Below are 22,480 nucleotides of genomic sequence, written 5' to 3' on the forward strand. Positions count from 1 at the left end.
TCGATTAGTCACCGAGGTTCAATACCGTGTTCTAGCAGAGCTGAAGATGTTGAGGTTTTCGTTGGGAGTGACGACGATGGACAAGATTAGAAACGAGTTTATTAGAGGGACAGCGCATGTAGGATGTTTTGGTGACAAGGTGAGGGAGGCGAGATTGAGATGGTTTGGACATGTGCAGAGGAGGGACATGGGGTATATCAGTAGATAAGTAGTTCTGATAATTTTTATTTTAGGGGTCTCGTGTGCACGCGTATGCAGCGTAGCGGTGATTTATACTGGATGTCTGATGCGTAGGCACTCGTGCGACGGTACATTGTTATTATTTTGGTGCCACACGCGAGTCTGTGTCAGCCTGAGAAATTTGAAACAGAAGTAATTACACTGCAGTATTGGAGAGCCCCGCTCCAACACTGTAGCGCCCACAACAGGGCAATTTAAGGGTTGTTTCCCAAACTGTAGAATAAAGATTGCAATCAATTCGCAACTGAAAATGAGGCCTTTTTTTATTTCTTTTTTTTTTTTGGAATGCTGTAAGGTATTGATGTCAGACTTGGCTCATATGTTTAGCAACATGACCTGATGTTAACAAACAAGCTTAGAGTTCATTTGCAACTTGGGTGGGCTACTAAATACAAGCAACGAGGCAATATCTCGGCAAACGACCCGCTGCAGCCAAACACGGTGTATCTTCTTGTAATAAGTGCTTATTTTTCCCTGTGGCACCTGATCTCCCTCTGTCTGTCTGGGGTGCAGCCAGAAAGTGTTCAGCCCCCTTTAATCGCTGCCCGGCCGCAATATTTGTCTGGTTAACGGACACAAATCCATTACAGGTGCGGCGTATAAAAAATAAATAAATAAAATAAATTACCCAGCTAAAATTGATGAGTTTAAATAATGCCTTTTTGTTGTTGTTAATGATGGGCATATCTCCTGGAATAAACCTCTCAATCCCCAAACATGAATCTTCCCAAAACTGCAGCACAACAGCTGAATGAAGACTAGATACTAGTACCGTATTTTCCGGACTATAAGCCGCTACTTTTTTTCCCACGCTTTGAACCCCGCGGCTTAAACAGCGAAGTGGCTAGATTATGATTTTTCCTGGGATTTTTCCTAATTTATGATTTTTTTTTTCCCGGTTTCACAAACTTCAAACCAAAAAACTGAGCCCCATAACATTAGACCAATGAAATTGCCGAACGGGTTCAGTTGAACCAATGAAACTCTTTATATTAAATCAGACACTGTGTTTCGTTAAAGCCTGTGTAAAGTACATTAGTTTCAGTGTAGACACTGCGGCTTATAGACAGGTGCGGCTTATTTATGTTCAAAATAAAAATCTTTGTCAAATTCAGTGGGTGTGGCTTAATAGTCCGGAAATTACGGTAATTTATATATATGCGCGCAGCATTTAGTCAGGTCAAATGGTTCACTTCTGCGGTTTCCATTTTTGCGTGGTCCTTCTAGTTAGGTGAGAACGCAGCTGGTGTGGAACAAAACCTCTGCTCTGATCATCTACTGCCTGTGTGTCGGGTTCGCGATGCGTTCATAATGTTCGGGTGAATTCGGTGCAGTTGGATTGTCCGAATTTCTGACTAAATATCGAGTTTTACTTTGGACAGTGTATCGAGTAAGTTTTTGTCCTCTTTGAAACGTATCATATCTGTTTCTGATTCATCATCATTCATACACCATCAGTATCTGGTTGTGGTACCAGTTTTATAAACCCCACCAGTAGAAATTGCAAACGTAGACTCTTTTCAATGTACATTTTGGTCTTGAGCTAATATCAGTGTTTCCAAAGTGCAAATCAAAACCGAAGAGTTGTTTCTGTTCCCACGGCTCATCAATCCCGTCGGCTTTATCGTTACAGGAAGGCATTTATTTTAATCATCTCAGACAGGGGTTGCGACGTTTCCGAAAGAAAAATCGACTCGCGTCGAGCCGTTAACTAACCTGGGCCTGGCGACCGTACGGTGACATTTATTAGCGCCGAATTATCATGAATTAGCCCGATTGGATAAATCAATTCTAATAGATTTGTTTGAGGGTTATTGTCTTCAGGCTTCGCCGAGCGACCGGACGATTTGGATTTTCACCCCGTATTATTTCCGCACAATAGTCCGCGAACGCGATCTTTCATACCTTTCCTGCAGTTTCTCGTGCCCGCCATAATTCGCCGCTGTTTTTAGCGTAGTTTTTAGTGGGACAGAAAGGACTTTTCTTCTGATCGTTCGTGTAAAAGTAAATCGAATTCAAGAAGTCTCAAAGTTTGTCGACGCGTCGTTTTAGGGAAGAAAGAATTGCGGAGTGGGCTAATATGAATTTTTTTTTCAAGAGGCTAGCTGTTGTGTACGACGGATTCATTTAATTTCAATATTAATACTCGAACAATAGACCTTCTCACCAAGCAGAGTTACAGGAATCACTAGTTTATCAATATACATTTTAGCATCATAAATTAGTCCATATAAGTTTGGCCCCGACCGTGGCTACGATATGTGGAAGAAACCTTGAGCCTCCAAAGGGAACAGTTATCGTTCCATCAATGTTGAGCTTATCAACCGTTCACTGACACTTGAGGGCAGAACTGTTTATGGTTGTAGTACTGGTTCACCGTAACAAACCTTTTACATTCATTACAGTGAAAGTCAAACTTCATGCTTTTTGAATTACATTTTTCTGCATGTAAGAACAAAAGTATTGGGACTCTGGATTTTTCCAGCTATACATGGTTCTTTCCTCATACTGTTTTCACAAATTTGGAGGCTTACAATTGTTGTCTTGAGTGGCCTGCATTAGAGCTCAAGCCTCAGCATTATCGAGATGACTTGGAACGCCGAGTGCACCCCAGACCTCCTCACCTACATCAGTACCTTACTGTAATAACACCCCCTTCTGGTTTTCTAACCTAAAAAAAAAACTTTCTAAACTAAACCATATTTAATGCATTTGATTGCCATATTACATCAAAATACAAATATATAATAAAAAAAACCGCATTTTTTAAAATCAATTTTAAATGAGTTCTGCGACGGGTCCTCAAATGCAGGTGTTAATGATTGCAAATAGATTCAGTAAAAAAGGGGCATAAGTAATCATGACAAACTAAATGTCATTCTAATGGTCTAAGCCTCAAGCATCGATGTTTGGATCAGCGTTTTTCAATGGGACGCTTATAGCGAATATATAACAGGCCTAAAAAGAAAGCAGTAACGAGTCACGAAAACATTGACTGCTGGTTTATTCCGAAGGATAAGATTCCTGAGAACAACATGCCGGAAAGCACTTTCAGACGGTTATTTCTTTGTTTAACCTCACAGTAATTCAGGGGGAAGAAATGTTTGTATCCGTTTCGGAATAACTTTCGGTCATCTCGGTAGTAAACGTTCCGCATGGCTTTTGAGACCAGCCACTAAAAACAACACTGAAAGATTGTCGGAATCTTTGTCGCTAAACAACCAAGTTGTTAATGGGGACGTTTTAATGCACCACCTATCATCCGAAACCTTTTATTTCCAGCCAGTTGCGTTATGGTAACATTAGTGACGGAAAATGTAGGCAATTAGTGCAGGGTTCTAACGATATATGGGAGGTTTCTAGTCCCCATGTGAGCAAGTTCTTATCTTTATTACCCTTCAGAAGCTCTTGGTGGTGACGCACCTGTCAGGAAGTGGAATCCATGTCTGGGCTCTTAGCACAAACAGTTTCTCCAGCTAGTGCTAACTCACTAGGGTTTTTTTACAAAAAGAAAAACAAAAGAAAGAAAACAGGAAAAATGGATAGTAAAAAAAATTGACGTTTTTTCCCCCCCAAGATATAATTATTTTTTTTTGAATGGGAGTGATGACAGCGACCTGGTGATCTGCATGTAGGTAGCAAATCTGAGCCTATTTTATATCTGCGAGTTGCAATACATTTGTGAGAAGTCGGAACGGCGAGAAATCAAGACGGAAATCGCGAGAAGTCGGAACAGTGAGAAGTTGAGTCGGAAATTGTGAGAAATTTTATGCAGACATGCAGTGCTCGGTGTGTAGTTAAATGGACTGGACGAATCAACTCATTTGCCTCGATGCATTTTTGAATTGCTCGGGTTACTTGTGGAACGGTTTCAGCCCTGGTTTTGAAATGGGGAAACCCATTTCTATATCAAGTTTGTGTTTGGTATTGGGATGACCTGCTTGCTAAATTACAAAGCTGATGCTTGAGTGCAGGAAATGTTATGCTTAACGTTGCCACCTATTGGCCGTCGAGGTGACAGCTCAAATTTTTGACCGAAAGGGACTAATCGACACGAGTCTAGTCAGAAGACTTGGTGTCATTGTATACAAAAAAAAAAAAAACTATTAGGCTATTAGAAGTTTTGTTCTAATACGAACCATATTTAAAGAACGTTTAGGAGGACATTGTAATAAGAGCTGTGTGGTCAGGCACTGCTCGCTGGCAGAGGCAAATGAGAAAACCTCAACCCGATCTATTATTTCCGGCCATCTTTTACTGCTTTGTACGAATGATTAAGAAACCTTCTCCACTTGTTTGGACCAAAAGCATGTGAGATGGATAACTTTCTCAAGATTTCACTCCAAATATCCGCACAAACTCTGTCCAGGCTCGCACATCAGCCGCCTCATTCCCGTCTCATTCAGCGCTAAAGGAGTGCCGTCGTTGGGTAGTCTTGTGTTGTCTCAGGTTAAATTGCTCAGCTCCTGTGTGCGAGGCGCAGTTGTCGGCAGACACGATGTATAATCCAATCAAATCAGAGTAAACGTCACCGGGTGTCATGGCGGTGTAGGATCGCGTTAAAGCGTATACGTCTCAGTGTTCACTTTTGTACATCCACAATTTCAGTCGAGGTCAGCTCGAGCGCTTTTCATTTCTCAGCCCATTAATATCAACGTTTCAGCTGCTCCTTGACTGGAAATGCTGCTGGAAATACCACCATTTCACACCGAAAGGTGCGTCTGAAGTCACATCATTCTTCATCTTCCATTTCAACAACGCACAACCCATGCGTGTAAAAATATTAGCCCAGCTGTCCTGCTGCGGGTTTTTTTTTGTTTGTTTTTGTTTTATTTGATCCATCCAACCCCGCCCCCCCCCCCCTAATGCACACTACATGGAGAAACTAATTTGGGAGTTTTCCAGCACTACGCTTCCTCCCCAAGCACAAAGTCGTTGTTTTCGACGGAACTAGGAGACCCATAACCTGTTCCGCCATGACAATGCCCCTGTGCACAAAGCCGGTTCCATGAAGATCTCGTTTGTCCTGCTGCAGAGTTGCTGTAGACCACAGCTGTGCGGTCAGGCACCGCTTGATGGGGCAGAGGCGATCGCAAAACCTCGACGAGTTCAAATATTTACGATCGCCTTTCACGGCTTCGTACGAACGAGTGAGAAAACCCTCTGCACGTAACATCTGACAGATGAAGAAAAGGGGGCGGGGCTTCTTTAACGTGCCGGGTATCTCCACAAGCAGCGGAACCTTCGAAAGCAATGAGTTTTGGTGTCGAATTTGCCGTTTTGAATCGTCACAACTGTGCGCTAGTGAGAAAGCCGAGGGGAGCCAGAGCATGTCGTATATTCAGCAGGTGCAGCTTCACAAAGAAGCCTCAGAGAGGCAGAGAGACTCTTTGGGAGCTGCACATATGAAGGAAGTGGCTTTTATCCCAACATATCTCTCTACAGGCGCCTCTACCCGAGACAAGAGACTATTGAGTCCAAAAGCTGCGGTCGTTCACTCGCTCCCTCGCTCAGCCTTTTCACTTCAGGTGTTTCTCTCCTGAGGAAACCACACCATTCATTTTCCAGTGTGTATCCTGAGTCAGTGGGGTGTGTGTTGTGTGCCCTGGATATAGTGGGCTGTTTATTAGGCTAAAAAATACTACTTTTTTTAATGCTTGGTCAAATAATATCTAAATTATTGTATCATATTTTACAAAAACCAAAGGGTGCAAAGTATTATACTGATCAAATTGAGTAATCAATTAATAAATAAAATTCGACACATGAGGAAACATCCAATTAAATACTTTACGTTTGATTAAACGACGAACGTCTTCATTCCTTCCATCCTTTATTCATTCACTCCCGCAATATGCAGAACTGTCAGGTTTTTCTGCTTTTAAGAGAAATTCTGGGAAGCCGGACATAAAACGCTAAAGAATCCACTTTCTGGTTAGCGGTTAACGCTACGGACTCTTTAGCGCATTCATGCGAAAACAGATCTTATTTCCGGTACGGTGACACTGCGTTAACTATAGTTTTTTTTATAACCCCCGGCTGTGTTGCGTATGTTTCCAAGTTGATGAATAACAGTAGAAATGCGCTCACAGTGAGAGGCGGAGACTAAACAAACTCGCGGTCCCGCACGAAAGCCTCGTAAACGTCGCTCATTTGACCCCCACCATTGTTGCCACTGCCGGTCAAAGTCTCGTCTGTGATGCGATTTCTATTTATAGCATCCTCTATTTATACATACAGACCTTCACTTAAAGTAGCACCGATTTCTGATTTCTGAAACGAGGTAAATTTTTTGGTTAGGGTCACTTGGCCCCGCCCACTGCTCTCAAACAGAGAAAGGATTTTTGTGCAAATGAAGCGTATTTTTTATTTTTTTTCTCCTCGCGTTGTCCTGAAATGTGCGGTTCCCCCCCACCCCATAATTTTAACAAGTCATTTAATCCCCAAACCTTGCAATAATAACGATGTGTTACTCTGCGATTGTCTAATGTTAGATAATTTGTAACCGACGTATCGTCAACGCTTTGCCAAAATGCCAGGGAGGAAGCGTCCGACATGAACGCCTCATTTCTGCTTTTCTGTACACGTCGATCAGAGGTGGACCTGTCGCTTGTCTCTTTGTACCTGGTTTTACTGTACGAGGCGGAACATCAGATAATGCCCAAATGTATGTAAAACAAACGGAAGGCACCGTTGTGTGATGCTCATTCAGCGCTGATATTCATATATTACCATATATATAATATGGAAAACCATATAGGCTGTGTTTCTGTTTTTCTTCTTCTTAACCTCCTAAGACCTGAGCTTTGGCTTGGCTTGCATTTTAGAATTTCTTCCAGTTATTTGGGGTTAGGAAGAACCAATAATTATAATAACCATATATTTTCTTTGAACATGAAGCTCTTCTTGGAAAACAATGATGTCACTTATGTGGACACTCGGTCTGTATCTACAGAAAACAATAAAGACACCATTGTGCACAATGTCCACGTATGTGGACACCCAGGTCGTAGGAGGTTAAATGTTCGCCTTTAAAACGTGACGTTTTGCCGTGAGAATCTATTGATCAGAAAAAAAAAAAGAAATCGCCCAGTGTATATTTTCTTTCTCCTTTTTATTTCACATTTCCTACAGCTTGATCCGTCGGTCCTTTCCAAAATACAGCAGATGCCCTTCACTGTTTTTCTTTCACGAGTTGATTCACTGCCAGGCCGGGTTTTTTGTTAGTTTTTTTTCTTTCTTTTTTTTCTTTTGCTTCTATAGTGGTGATCGTGATATTTTGGAAGCTGAACCACAAGGTCCATGCACCCATCCAGACGTGATGATGAACAAAAATTCACTAAAAAGCGTTTTGAGAATCAGACATATCTCATCCGTGTCACAAATCCCAAAGCGTTAAATACGCCTCAGAGCGTGCCGTGTGCTGCTGAAGCCAAGCAGAAAAATGTAAATCCAGTCTGCTGTTAGTTATGATCAACTTTTTTCTTTTTCTTTTCAAACCTTTCTTTTCAAACTTTAAAACTTTATATAGTTTTCCAACACTGTCGTTCTCCTCTAAATAGTTACCACAACGCTGGAGGTACACACTTGTATAGTGCTCGCTCTCCTGCTCTAGAGCTCGGACCTCAACCCTACTAAACACCTTTGAGACGAATTGAACACTGACTACAGCCCAGGACGTCTCCTCACCCTACACCAGTGCCTGACTTTACTAACACCATTGTACCTGAATGAGCACAAACTCTCCAAAATCTAGTGGAGCATCTTCCCAGAAGAGTGGAGGTTTTCAGAACAGCAAATGGGGACTAAACGTAGAGTGGGAAGTTCGTACGTATCTTCTGGCCAGGTGTCCAGAAAACTTTTTTTATGGTGTATGAATATGTGTGTGTGTGTGTGTGTGTGTGTGTGTGTGTGTGTGTGTGTGTGTGTGTGTAATTAACCGCAAATCATAGCAATTGATTTTTATTTGTATAGCGCTTTTAATAATGAACATTGTCTCAAAGCAGCTTTACACGGATACTGTGGTGATAATAATGTGGCAGATAATAGCAGCTACACCGTAGGTTATTGTTTGAAGAGTCTACAAATATAAATGCAGACAATTAATGCGTTTACATGCATCTTGAATCCGGAGTGTGTTCTAATAATGAGGTGATGTAAACAGGCTTTTCTTTTGGATATGCGCCCCTCCTCGTGTTGCCGCAGCTTTAATCCCCGCGATTGTTTCGGCTGTTCATCGGTGCGCGGTTATTATGAGATGGAAACGGATCATCAGCAGCCGTATTTACCTAAGACCCGTTCTCCGTTAGACCACATCGCAAAAGTTTAGGTGAACATTAAGACTCTCTTGATAGCGGACTACATGCAGTATATACAGTCGTATATTTAGCCACGACTTGCACACGTTCGCACGCCAGACGTCTGCAGCGCACTCCACATTCGTACGTCTCTGGGTCGGGTCAGCGGTTTTCCTCGAGTCTCTGTTTCTCATTCTAAAAGAGGTTTTTGTCTCTGTATTTTTAGTGAACGAGTTGATCTGTAACGGCTCAGATGGTAATTTTCTCTCTTGCTCTTTTTTTTCTTTTTTCTTTTTGTTATTGCAGGTGCTGAGACACTCCGACAGGACCCTTCTAAAACGTTTGCTTTGCGGAAAAAGACTCGATACTGTGGTAAGCACGCAGAGAGTCTATTTCATTTCAGGAAAAGAAATCGTAGATCCCCTGGCACGGGGTTCTGGCATTTAGGTTGAACCGTATTTAATAATACTCAGTCACAGCTTGTCAATAAACAACAAATGAAGACGTGGAATCAATTTAAAAAAAACACACACCCTGAACCCACAGGGTTTCCTAGACTTTATGGAAAAGTGTGGAAAATAAGTCTGGAATTTAATTCAAGATTTTTTTCAGGTTTGAATGAGGACAGTACACTGAGTATTAAAAGATATTTGTGTTTCCCTATTATTGCTCTATTCGGTTTGGCAAAATCAGAAATCGAGAATTTGCGGAAAATATTTTGTATAAAACAAAGGCCACACAGACCTTTTTTTTTTTTGTAACCCAAAAGTTGCTCGTCCACACAACCCGCGTCCTTTTCTGCCTGGCGTTTAATTACTTTCTGCTATGTTGCGAGGCAGCAGTCGCCATGACGCTACATCGCCCCTGACCCTGCCACTATACGCATAGAAAACATCAGAGATTCGGACTCTGATATGCTCTATGACGGCAGAGAGCTGGATAGTTGGTAGTGGTTGGCAGGCGACAACATCTGCAGAGAAAAACAGGGCCGGATGGGTTCCCAAGAGTCTATCCTCATCACATGGGCCCCAGTCAGCATGTGAATTCCAAATGATTGATTGCTGCACAGCTCCCTGACATTACCAGACACTCCCTCAACCCCCAGCATCCGACCCCCCCACCCCTTCCCCTTGATCTCATTCTGCATTAGTTGATCTCATTAGTTCCCACAGGTTTGATTTGTCCCCTCTAAAGCATTCCAGTTGTTTTTCTTCGAACAAATCCATAAACCACTCATCAAATATACATGCCCCACAGAGCACAGAATGTTTCAGGTGTCTCGTCTTCCCATATTAAGTCGCAGTAGTTACAGTGTGTTGTAGTGGGATTTCTTTCTTTATTTATTGAGATATCTTTTTTTTTTTGGGGCGAGAAAAACCTTTGCAGGGCTAGTGTAACGTTCTGCCGTTCAGCTGGAAGATCGAGTAGAACTGCACAAATCCCGTCTGGGGATCCATAAGGGTGTTTTTTGGCAGGCAGGAAAACGAGGTCACTTCTCATTCGATGATAAATTCTTCGAAAACCATAACCCCCATTGAGAGCCGGTTGTCCGGTCAGTTTAGATTTGGATATCGGCTGAAGAGGGCGCGAGTGCACCCCGACTCGGGAGACGGCCAAATTCGAATTCGGTCCCTCTCTGTTTAGCGTGAAAAGGTTAAGGGGGTTTCCTGGAAACAGACCGAGTTCACTCGGCTCGTCCGCAGATAAGAAACGATAAGAGCTGACTGCTGGAGATTGAACCTAATTTATCATTGATTACTCCCTTAGTACAGCAGCGCAAGGAGGGAACAATCCATTTTTATTTGCCACCCGTCTGTCCACTCGGCGTACACGTATGTGTGTGTGTGTTTGGGGGGGGGACAGGGGATTCGCTCACTTGACTCTTGCTTGGGCAGTGTGAAGAGCCTCAGGTTCATCTGTGAACCGTTTCAGACGCTATTTAATAGCGAGGCGTTTCTTTGTGTTCTTTTAGTGCTCCGTCGTATGGTTCACATGACTTCAAAAAAAGATGCAAACCAACTTTACAGCGATTTTGCACTTTCACATCCCCCGTCCTCCGGTTCCTTCCCAGTTTGGGAATTCATGTTGTACTCTGAGACGCAGGCAACCCTTACTGCACCCAAGGTAGAATTTGAGTTAAAAGACCCTCCTGTGTCCTTGATGGTGAATGGAAAAGCTGAGCAGGAGACTGATTTTTGTATAATAAAAAAAAGAAAGGAGAAAGGTTTCCATGATATCACAGTGGTAAATATTTACCCCGCTACCCCCACAGCCCCGATAATCGGATGAGACCTTTTTTTTTTTTTAAAGGCAGTATCTGTGATGAGGAGCAGAGCAGGTTATTATTATTATTTTTTTTTGTTATTTATTATTATCATTTTTGTTTGCTTTCAGAAGAAATTCAGGCGTCATTTTTCTGCATTTTGTAGACGACTAGTTATTACCCGAGCAGCAGAGCTTCCCAACATGAAACCTTTTCTTGCATCACTTCCAGTGCTTTTATTTCCCCTCTGTTGCAAGTTGGCTTGTTTATCGCAAGAAAGTGCAGTGCCGCATACATAAATTTCTCTTAACGAATGCCGGGAGCGCTCGCACCGAAAAAGGGCACGATCTGGTTTTCCTGTTTTGTCTTCGAGGAATTCAGCCATGTCAAGCATCTAGAGAAGGTCTTTTCCCTGATCTTTCTTCCACCTGTGTTCAGCAGATAACACGTGTTCCCCGAACTGAAAATGGCTTCTACTCAGGCAATTTATATAGCTTTTAGCATGTATAGGTTTTGACTAGAAATACCGCTACTTTTTTTGCATCATCTTAAAATTCACTGGAATCTGCCGCGGGACCGAACGTTCAGGACCGTTAGGAATAATATCAACTGTTCTCTAACAAATTTGATACAATAAAAAAAACACAACACATTATTGTATTAAAAAGACAATGTTTATCACTAAGGTACCATAGGGACTGCGTCGAAAATTCACGGAACTTCGGAAATTCCAGGTGGACCACTGATTTCTCCCGATTATGTGAAAGGTACTTGGTTTTTTCCCCGCATTGGCTACATGTTTTTCTTCTCTTGCTTTTCTAACAGCCCCAGTCTAATCAGGTAAGGTCTTCCCTACCACAGGCCACAGAGGCTCCAATTCACTCTTCTAGCCACAAGCTTGAAGATTTTAAGTTATGGTCTGACTGGTACGCCAACGAAAAATGTTTGAAATTCCAACATATATTTTGGTTTCACCTGTCCAGAAACTTCATTACGCTCGCGCCCGCATCCACCCATTAAATCTTGTCTTGCGTCGCCACTCGTTTGCGTCAAGTCCCGCGGGGGCGCAGGTCTTTACTTCAGTGTTGCCAGTGGCGTATGTCTCGAGGTGGCCCCCCTGTATTTACATTCACAAAGGCGTCTCTTTTATTGTTGACTTTGACAGCCAGGCCTTTATGTCCCTGAGAGTGCGTTTGACTTGGATGTTAAGGGTCAAGGGTTTTCTTCACCGAGGAAACAATTGTGATCATCCACTTCAGGTGTCTTTTTTGTGGTCTTCCAGGCCGTCAAGGTTTACGGAATATCATCTGCAAAACGGCAACAATCACGTCGCCACCTAAATGCTTATGGGAAGACTGTATTTGTGTTTCATCTGCTCTTCCAACCTATTTCTCCCTCCCGTCGTCGCAACGTTTCAGCCACACAAGCGGTTATCTTTGCACCGTTGCTCTACATTTACATTTCTGGTGTTTTGCAGACTTCCTCATCTTGATTATCTCATTCATACAGCTGAACAATTGAGGGTTGAAGGCTATGCTCAAGGGCCCAGCGCTCGCAGCTTTGTGTTGTCAGGATTTGAACTTGCGGCCTTCCGAGGCGAACTAGCGAACTTCCGCTTCCCTTTCGACAAAGTTTTATTCATTTATTATTATTATTATTATTATTATTATTATTATTATTATTATTATTCTTCGGTTTGCATCCCACATTGCAGAGAGTCAGTATGTTTTAGAGTTGCACAAGATGCAGTTGTGGTATAAGTGTAGGTCTCGGCTTTAATAAGACTACCTCTAATGCGGCAGTGTACTTTGCCTTCAGGCGAATCAAAGCGCTCGTCCTTATTTAACTTGGATGCAGTGGCTTTTCGTGCCAAGCGGCTGCCTAAAGAAAACAAGTTGCACACCCCTCAAGCTTGAGACGAAAGCTTCAAAGAGCGACATTCGGGAATATTTCTACGTTTTTAAAGTGAGCAGACGCAGAATACAAACAGTGGTCCAAATCCCCCAGTGCAAAGTTGAAAACACACACTGTGTTTTACTCAGCTTTATTTCTGTGTAATGGTTCAGAACAACATTTTGCGCGTTTTTTCCCGGCGCCCACTAGGTGGCATCAGAAAGGTTTGAGACTAGCTTTGTAACGCGCCAACAGATGGCAGAACAAGGCTGCACGCACAGTCACAGGGAACACCGACCTTCCGAAGTCGGTGAGCCAAAAGACACCTGGAGCTGTGCAACTACATGATCTCACTTCCGCGCCTACCCCACTTGCCAGATTTGTGGACTTTGCCCCAGCCCCCCACCCCCCTTCCCGAAGTCTCAAAGGTCAAAGGTCGCGTTTTGACAAAATTGCAGAGATCCGTAGCGGTAGGTGCTTGACACGTATCGAAAGAATACTTCTAGGGCACATTCCAGAAGCGGCAGGAATGCTGGAAGCGATGTGTTGCACTGTATTGCTATATATTGAAGGCGATGGCGTGTAAACGTAGATAAACGAACTGGATTCGAAACTTTTTGATGCCACATCGGAAAAGATGAAAACATTTAGTTTTGGCCAAAGATTTCTTTCTTCACATTACTACGACTTGTGATGACCCTGTTATTGGTATTAAATGTTGGTATCATTTCAACTCTGTGTCTCCCCAACCCCAACCCCCCACCCCCTTCTTTTTCTGTGTGCTATTCGCTGCATAGGGCAGAAAGTTAAAGGCAAAACAGAAATGCCACCAACACCATTTCTTCCCAAAATATAACAGAAGTCTTAGGCAGTTTAGATGAGTGATGCAGGTTCTTTTTCTCTTTTTTCTTTGGCCCCCCCACCAATAATCAAACGTTGACCTTGACGAGGCCACTAGGGCATTTGAGGCATAACCTGGCCTCAGAGGGAGAAATCCATTTCTGCCCTGCTGTGTAATATTCCTTTCACGGTCTAATTAGCACCGATGGAGACGGAGTCCAGAGCGGGTCAGCCGAGGTGACGCGTTTATCTCGGCGGCTGTAGGTTTTCTTTCCCCTTTTGTTTCCGCGGAACCGTGGCGCATCACAAGCAGTTTGCAGCGACATCTTACTTAATCCGTCACGACAGCATGTGGTAGCACATGGCATGTAATCAACACCGATGATCGTTCTCCCAGTAGACTGATCAAGGCCTCCTTTTCCTTTTCGAACACGTCGTAATTGTCAGACGCCACGAGGGGGATGTGGAACACGTTGCCGAAAGCGCTCGGCGGAAAAAAGAAACAGTAATTAAGTGCACCCGCTGCAGGTCAGTTAAGCGCCGTTCGGTGCAGTCGTTTTTTATACTAATGCTAACGAGATGCAGAGTTCACTCTCCCCACAACAAGTGTGTGAAAGGCTGTGCGTAAAGGCTGACGCAAACCCGCTTTGGATACAGAGGCGTGACGGCCCTTGAGAACTGGGTGAAGGTTAATCTCCGTTTTGCTCGGCACCACGTTTTTAAAGCGCCAGCGTTGCTTTCTGTGACGGCGATCAGTCCCGTTCCTCAGGTTCCACCGATTTGCTGAGGCTTTTAGCTGCAACTAATGAGAACTCGTGTCGAGAGCAGTGCACCTTTTATCAACTCTCAAGCTTTCAGTTCAAGCCTAACTAATCTAATGTCAATCTGTCAAGACTATGAAGGGTATCGCGGACTTGCTCTCGGAGCTCTGCCAGTGATTAAATGACAGATTAATCACATGCTTGGCGTTAGTTTCCAATTTGATTCGATAGTATGTCTATTTATATTTCGTTAATATTCGGTTTTGCCACACGCTCGGCGCTTAAAAGCTGAAAATCGGATTTAAAGGACTGCGTTTCGGCTAAACAAATTTCGTGGCCTGGTTCGTGTGTGAAAATCTCCCCACCCAACATCTTTCACCAGAGTGTGGATTTCCCTGTTCTGCTCGAGAGACTCCTGCAGAAACGGGATTTACTGAAAAAGAGACTTCTCGCCGCCGTTGATCCAACAGCTCAATGATATAGACGAGCTCTCCGTACCGTTGCCGAGATTGAATTTGGCTACAGATGAAACAAATAGATTTAGGGCCACCAATCGGTTTCGCCGCCGCCGCCGCCATTTCATTGGTTGTGATCGTAACGCCCGCTGTCTGATCGGTCCAGCACCTCTAGGAGGCAGCATATCTTTTAGGCGGGGTTAATACGTGCGTGACGACATCGAAACATGTGAGACAAGCGCAAGCTCTCGCTCCATGCTTTAGTGAGTTTACAAAAAAATTTTTTTTTTCTTTCGTAAAGATCAACGAAAGTGATTTTTACGTGTTTTTTAGCGTTTTTTTTTTTTTTTTTTTCGCAAACATCTCGAATTGATAAGTTGTCTGCTGCAAGAAGGGAAAGCGAGAGAATAATCAGAGAGGTGTTTCATCACCACAGCTGTGCTCGCTCTTGAAATAGAACAAAACCTCCACACCTGAAAATGGTCACGATCAAAGAAATGTTCCCGACCTTAGCGCGTTTTCCGCAGAGCAAAGATTCTTTTACCTGTAAACGAGCCACAGCGAGCCTCAAGCACATTATTTAATCATGTCCAAATCTTCTACATTAGTCTCATTTATTTTTTTTTTTTTTATCGTATCTGTTTTGAAAGCGGCTTTGTTCAATAGTTGTTTTTTTTATTATTTTTTATTTATTTATTTATTTATTTTTGCACACCACAAATGCAATTAAGAAATTGATACAACTACTATTTTTTTTTCCTTTTTTCTTGCGCTGAAGTTGAATCTCGAGTCTAAAATCTGGTATTGGGTCTGAATTTGGAGCATCCGTGTACAAACCGGATTCATTCAAATCCATTAAGAAAAGCGCTTTAGTGAAACCGATATAATGGACGACATTTGTGGCTGATTTTTTTTGTGTGTTTTTTGGAAACCGATTATCAGGACTAATCAGACTTAAAATACCGTATTATAATATACGGACGAAGGTATCGGGACACTTTTCCTGGCTCTCTGTGGTTCTTCCCCAAACGGTTGTTTATTAAGTCTTTGGATGCTTTAGATTTTCCCTGTAGTTGAACTGGGAGACCCAACTAGGAGTTCTAACATGGCAGTGTACAATGATGATATGATTTATATATGTTTGTATTAACTCGTATTAAACACCGGAGGAATTGGAATGCATCCTATCCCAGTAGATGGCCCTTAAAACCCTTGTGGCTGAATGAGCACAAATTTCCAAAGTGGAAAGGGACGTTGGAAAAGCACATTCAAGTGTTTGCTTACAAACCTTTGCCTAGAGTTTTTAATGCAATTTGGAAATGCACAACCTTGATACTCGCCTCCGTACAGATCGACTGAAGCGCAGGGCCGTTTCTGTAGCCTTTTCGTATAAAGTGCCAACAGAGTTTATTCACGGCGACCACGTGATTTCACGCACATACCTGAAGTGCACCGAGTTCACAGAAGGCAAATTGTAATATGGTACAAGCTATTATTATAATGAACATTTAATTTTTTAAATTTTTTTTTTTTTATGAATGAATGAGTTCTGAGTCATGGTCGCATGCGCCATCTCACTCGAAACTTGCCAATTCTTGCTGCGTTACACACACAACGCGATGATCAGCACTGACTTTTGCCCACAAGACGAACAGAAACGTCGCCACAAACCGGTTATTCAATCAGACGCGAATATGCGTTTATGCGTTCGTGAAACAGCAACGTTTCCGTTTGTTTGGGATTTTGCATATCACAGTGCACAACGAGCTGCAATTCACAAACCAGAAGAAGGTGGCCGTTACAGGCCGCCACAGTAACGCGCTGGCAGCAGCTCAGACGGCAGTGCTGACTAATTCGAATCGCAGGCTTGTATCTTTTGCGCTCGTTTCTGTAAAAAGTGCTCATTCACAGGAACGTGTAATAAAAAAAACACAATTATTGTAGCCTTTAATTTATTTCTTTATTTTCAAGACTCCGTTTTCCACATTATTTTGATTGAACGTTTGGGGAATTGGCTACATTTTTAGAGTTGGGTGGGGGAGGGGGTTGGAGATACAAAATTATTACCATGGAATTACATTTGCCCTCGAACTTCAAAAACGGATCACAAAAAAAAAAAATCCCTGACAAAGCGCCTTTAAACCCGAGTTCTGCATCTGATGTCAGTTCACTTCTTTAAATGAGAAAATAAATAAATAAATAAAAAACGCTCTCCTTCCTAAACCTTTACATCATAGCTTCATCTCAGAAGGTTACAAAGTGACTCTGTCAGCGCTCGGGTTCATCCCGAAGGTGTTGAGTAGAGTTAAGGTCACTCATCTATAGAAATCCACTTAAGATCTTCCACTTCATCTCATGTAAACCATATCTTCATGGAGCCGGCATTGTTACAGGGGCATTGTCATGCTGAAACAGGTTTGGGTCCCCTAGTTAGGAAGTGAAGGGGGACATTTAATGCTACCGCATCTAATAGCCAATACAATTGTCCCAGTAACAGTTTGTCCCAGTACTTTTGTCCGTACAGTGTATATTGTTCTTAAAACTATCATTTTGAGCCAAAAACGAGTCCGGCCCCAGCTCAAATGACTACTTCTAGTTGTAATTATTATCCGCCACCACTTGTTCAAATAAACGCAGATGTGGACGCAGCAAGCTGTCTTACATTCTCATCCGTCCCTGTCCACATCTCTGCTTCTGAGATTTGTGTAGTTGTTTTAAAATTTCCGAGCTGGTTAAGAATTTAACCCCAGCTCAAACAAGAATCCGGCAGCTGACGTTTCACGCTCGCGTCTCCTGACAAGTCGGTGAGTCATTCGAGGCGTATCGATTTGTGGTTGCAGGATGCTTGCTCTTTGTAGCCCAAGTAGACATAATGACACTATGTGTTAATATCGTTTTTTTTTCTTTTTCTTTTAAAGACGTCTGCCTCGTGGATTCTCTCTGAGATAGTTGAATAGATAAGGCTGCATAGTGAAGCTTGTAACCACAATGGGATTTTCCCCCAAAATGTTACTAAAGGTTGCATTTGCATTATATTCATGTGCGAACACTGGATCTCTGTACTTGTTCTTAAGGAAAATGACTTTTCTGCAGATGGCCTGAATTTCTGCATCGAGTCTTTTGTGTGTGTGTGTGTGTGTGTGTGTGTGTCAGTGTGTGCCAATGCTCTTGTTTTGGCAGTTTATTAATTAGCATACTGGCAACCCACGTGCAAGCGTAAAGCAGACGTAATCGACAAATTCGCCGGACCAAAACATTTTTAAGTCACACACAAAAAAAAAAAGAATAATAAAAAAAAAAAACCATAAATGCACTTGGTTTAGCTATAGTGTTTTTTTTTTTTTTTTTTTCTCCCAAGGTGTGATTTTGATCCCACAGCGCCCCCACACTTTAATGGTGTCTTGTGGTAGTGCAGCTTGTTATTCAGACGTGCAGGAGAGAACAAACTGCACTAAACAGTGGCAGAGGTGTACACACACTGTATGCCCCTCTCAGCAGAGAGATTGGTTAACTCGGTTTAACAGCATAAAGGCTTTTAAACGCTCAGATAATGCTGAAGGCCCTCATCTGCAGCTTTTACTTTACCCATTACTACCAGTGTTATTGACTTGTTATCGACTGGTTGTAATGACTTGGTGTCATGTTTGTTTTCTCTCTCTCTCTCTCTCTCTCTCTCTCTCTCTCTCTCTCGCTTCCAGGCCTGTATCCTGTGTGCTGACCTCATGGTGTAAGCAGGTGTAAAGATGAGCATAAGCAGTGATGAGGTCAACTTCCTGGTGTACAGATACCTACAGGAGTCAGGTACATGTACTGCACATGCAAAACTCTCCTCTATAAACAGACCAAACACACGTTCTGCAATTAGACTAGCGAGCTTATTTTATTCTTTACACGTATATTTCAATTTCTACTCTACCAACATTAGCAGAGCCTGATGTAATCAGAAATCACACCAGAGGGACCGGAGTGAGAGCAAGGTGATCCCCATGAGAGCTGCACACTGATGTGTGTGTGTGTGTGTGTGTGTGTGTGTGTGTGTGTGTTTTCTCCTTCCCCGCTGGCAGGGTTTTCCCATTCAGCCTTCACGTTTGGTATAGAGAGCCACATCAGCCAGTCCAACATCAACGGAGCCCTAGTGCCCCCTGCTGCCCTCATCTCCATCATCCAGAAGGGCCTGCAGTATGTGGAGGCAGAAGTCAGTATCAACGAGGTAAGATGGTGCTCTGCCTCTTCTGGTTTAGCACGATTGAAACTTTTCAAAAAAAATGTAAATGTTAAAATCAAAATCTACCAAAAATCCCTACAAACTGAATGAGAAAAGGTGTAAAAACTACATTCACTCTTTTTTTCTTTCTTGGTTTAAATTAAGATAAAAGTAAACTGACTTGAGTTTTTTTTTTTTATTATTATTGTTGTAAAAATACTTTTTGAACTGTTTCTTGCAACATTACCATGCGGTAGACACGATTAAAGTTTTAACAGTTCGAGTTCGAGAGAGCAGGAAAAGGAAGCTTTGTCTGCGTTTTTATTGCAATTTCGATTTACCTCGCACCAATATTGACACTGAAATGAGTCTGTTGTCTTTCGGCTGGCTAGCATTATTATAATCATAATTATTCGTCTTTTGCCCTCCGTGTGAGAATATTATTGTGCCTGTGTGTTCAGGACGGCACCCTGTTTGACGGCCGGCCGATCGAATCCTTGTCACTGATCGACGCTGTGATGCCGGACGTGGTGCAAACACGCCAGCAAGCCTACCGAGACAAACTGGCGCAGCAGCAAGCTGCCGCCGCGCCGCCAGCCTCCAGCGCCAACATGCAGGGCAACGCCAAAAACGGAGAGAACACCGCCAACGGAGAGGAGAACGGCGCACACGCCTTACCCAGTGAGCCTCGATCTGAACTCTATAACATACGCTTTTCCAATCGGCTCGGGCAGTTTTCAGTAGTGTGAAAGCTCTCGCGTGTCTGTTTCTCTGTAGATAACCACGCAGACATGATGGAGGTTGATGGCGATGTGGAGATTCCTCAGAATAAAGCCATGGTGCTGAGAGGACACGAGTCAGAGGTGTTCATCTGTGCCTGGAACCCTGTCAGTGACCTGCTCGCGTCTGGGTCAGTTGATCGTCTCCTGCCTGCTTTCTTCACCGCTAGTTGACTGTCCTTCCATGTCTATATTTTATAATTACGAATATCATTGTTACACAGAGCTCTTTCGTTAGTGTTTTTTTTACTTTTCTTTCCGTTTTTGCTCGTTCCACCTTCTTTTGTTCTCTGCTCACTATTTCGACACACTTGTAGATCTGGGGACTCGACGGCACGCATATGGAACCTAAGTGAGAACAGCACCAGCAGCTCCACACAGCTCGTGCTCAGGCACTGTATACGAGAGGGAGGCCAAGACGTGCCCAGCAACAAAGACGTTACATCATTAGACTGGAATGTGAGTGTTTTTTTTTTTCTTTTTTTTTTTCCAGTGGCGGCGCTCTTACCGCTTTTCCACCTTTTTCTTTTTTTTTTTCTGATGCTGATGGCAGCTTAATATATCTGTTATTCCATTTTCACAGAGCGAGGGGACATTATTAGCCACAGGCTCTTATGATGGCTTTGCGAGAATATGGACAAAAGATGGTGAGTTTTTTTTTTTTTTTTTTTTTTTCCTTCTTTTTTTTTTTTTCCTTCAACATTATGCAAAACTCAATTTTGTGCCTTTTGTTGTGATGGTCATATAACGTGCTTTTAATTATTAATTTGTGATTTATTTATTTATTTATTTTTAAATAGGTAATCTTGCCAGCACCCTTGGTCAGCATAAAGGCCCTATATTCGCGTTGAAATGGAACAAGAAAGGAAATTTTATCCTCAGTGCTGGTGTAGATAAGGTATGAAGCATGGTTTTATTATCATATTTCTTTTTTTTTCTTTTGTAAGAGTATTGGTTTTATTAGATCAAAGTGTTGATCGACAGATTTCTGTCTGTTTTAGACAACAATCATTTGGGATGCTCATACAGGAGAAGCCAAGCAGCAGTTTCCCTTCCATTCAGGTACTCTTGTGTACACTTTGCTCATGTTTGCACAGTGATACACACAAGTCAGACACACACGGTGACCTCTTTTGTTTTCTGTTGAGCTGAACAGAGTTTGTTAAAGCGTATTTTTTTACAAAGATATACATAAGTAAGTAACATGTACACTATATGATCAAAGGTTTGTGGACACCTGACCATACGGCTTTGGACATTCCATACCACGTTTAGTCCCTGTTTTCTGTTCTAAAAACCTCCACTCTTCTGAGATGAAGTTCCACTAGATTTGGGAGATTAGTGCTCGTTCAGCTACAAGGTTGCTAGTAAAGTCGGGTACTGGTGTAGGTCGAGGAGGCTTGGGATGCAGGATTCCACTTAAATCTAAAAGGCGTTAAACAGGGATGAGGTCAGAGACCTGTGGAGCTTCATGAATCCGGCATTGTGCACTAGAGCGTTGTTTCGGGGGGCTCCTAGTTCAGGTGAAGAGAAAATGTCGCTTTACTCCATCTTCGCGGCCATGTGCCACGAATATGTCGAGTGTCCCGATACTTTTGTCCATGCAGTGTACATACGTGCTGGTTTCTGCCTAGAAACGGACGCATCTCAAACGAGGTTCAAAACACTGGTGTGTGTGTGTGTGCTTTTAATGCGAAATTCAAAATCCTGTAAATTGCCAGATTGCGAAGAGACCCAGCGTTTTATTGCGAACATCAGAGATTTATTGTTCCGTTTCAGAAAACTGTGATTTATCCCTTGCGTTAAATCACAAACATGCTAAATTACATTTGGAGGAGGTAAAGCAGAATAAAATTACATTTGCGGCAGGTGCAGTTGCTGAGTGTTGGTATTTATTGTACAAATCTCTCTGCTGTAGTCTGCTTCTTTAAATTAGAGCAGTGCTATTTCAAATGAAGATGCAGGACAAGAGGTGACACTAATATAGCAGCTTCGCGAGAAAGAAAGTGGTGCTCGAGCGAACACAGCCCGGGGCAAATAGAGGCATGTAAGCACAAATTCCTCTCTATGTCCTGTTTCTCTCTCTCTCAGCACCTGCTCTGGATGTGGACTGGCAGAGCAACAACACGTTCGCCTCGTGTAGCACAGACATGTGCATTCACGTGTGTAAACTGGGCCAGGACAGACCGATAAAGACATTCCAAGGACACACAGTAAGCTCAGTCCACATGTTGCTTCTTTCTTTCTTCCAAAAACTGACATGTGCTTGTCCTCACTCATGCGCGCTCTCTCTCTCTCTCTCTCTCTCGCTGTGTCTTTTAGAACGAAGTCAATGCAATCAAATGGGATCCAACTGGCAACCTGCTGGCATCGTGTTCTGACGACATGACGCTGAAGGTAAGGCCAAGAGTTACAACTCGAAACAACACCCCTAAGACTGCACACCTTCACTAACACAGGTATCAGCTCATGGACTGTATTCATTAGGGCTGCAAAGATTCCTCGAGTGACTCGAGTAATTCGATTACAAAAATTCATCCAGGCCAATTAATTCGCTTTTTCGAAAAAAGATATAACTTACTATGTGTTAGTTTTAAAAGACCCGTCTTACTTTCTCGATTATTTAGCATTGCTCTTAATACAGAAAAAGTACTTCTTATCCTATTACTCGACTGATCGATGGAACAATCGTTAGAATTCTCGATTACTAAAATAATCGATAGCCGCAGCCCTGATTGGCACTCGAAC

The 22,480-nt window shown here is 42.7% G+C and overlaps 1 protein-coding gene across 4 annotated transcripts in view; it reads left to right on the plus strand.

Annotated features, from left to right (window-relative positions):
- tbl1xr1a (tbl1x receptor 1a) overlaps nucleotides 1-22,480 on the plus strand; it is a 51,560-nt gene that overhangs the window by 25,452 nt on the left and 3,628 nt on the right. For 2 of the 4 annotated variants that reach the window (XM_046857364.1, XM_046857365.1), the window contains exons 3-13: nucleotides 8,844-8,909; nucleotides 18,448-18,550; nucleotides 18,814-18,959; nucleotides 19,415-19,634; nucleotides 19,731-19,863; nucleotides 20,050-20,191; nucleotides 20,316-20,379; nucleotides 20,533-20,630; nucleotides 20,734-20,794; nucleotides 21,824-21,945; nucleotides 22,055-22,129. In XM_046857364.1, coding sequence (XP_046713320.1) covers nucleotides 18,493-18,550; nucleotides 18,814-18,959; nucleotides 19,415-19,634; nucleotides 19,731-19,863; nucleotides 20,050-20,191; nucleotides 20,316-20,379; nucleotides 20,533-20,630; nucleotides 20,734-20,794; nucleotides 21,824-21,945; nucleotides 22,055-22,129 — 1,119 coding nt within the window. In that variant the 5' untranslated portion in view covers nucleotides 8,844-8,909; nucleotides 18,448-18,492. The remainder of the gene's footprint in view (nucleotides 1-8,843; nucleotides 8,910-18,447; nucleotides 18,551-18,813; nucleotides 18,960-19,414; nucleotides 19,635-19,730; nucleotides 19,864-20,049; nucleotides 20,192-20,315; nucleotides 20,380-20,532; nucleotides 20,631-20,733; nucleotides 20,795-21,823; nucleotides 21,946-22,054; nucleotides 22,130-22,480) is intronic. The other 2 variants (XM_046857366.1, XM_046857367.1) reach the window with 1 other exon arrangement.

The sequence above is a fragment of the Silurus meridionalis genome, chromosome 9 (genome assembly GCF_014805685.1).
Source record: "Silurus meridionalis isolate SWU-2019-XX chromosome 9, ASM1480568v1, whole genome shotgun sequence".
NCBI lineage: Eukaryota > Metazoa > Chordata > Actinopteri > Siluriformes > Siluridae > Silurus > Silurus meridionalis.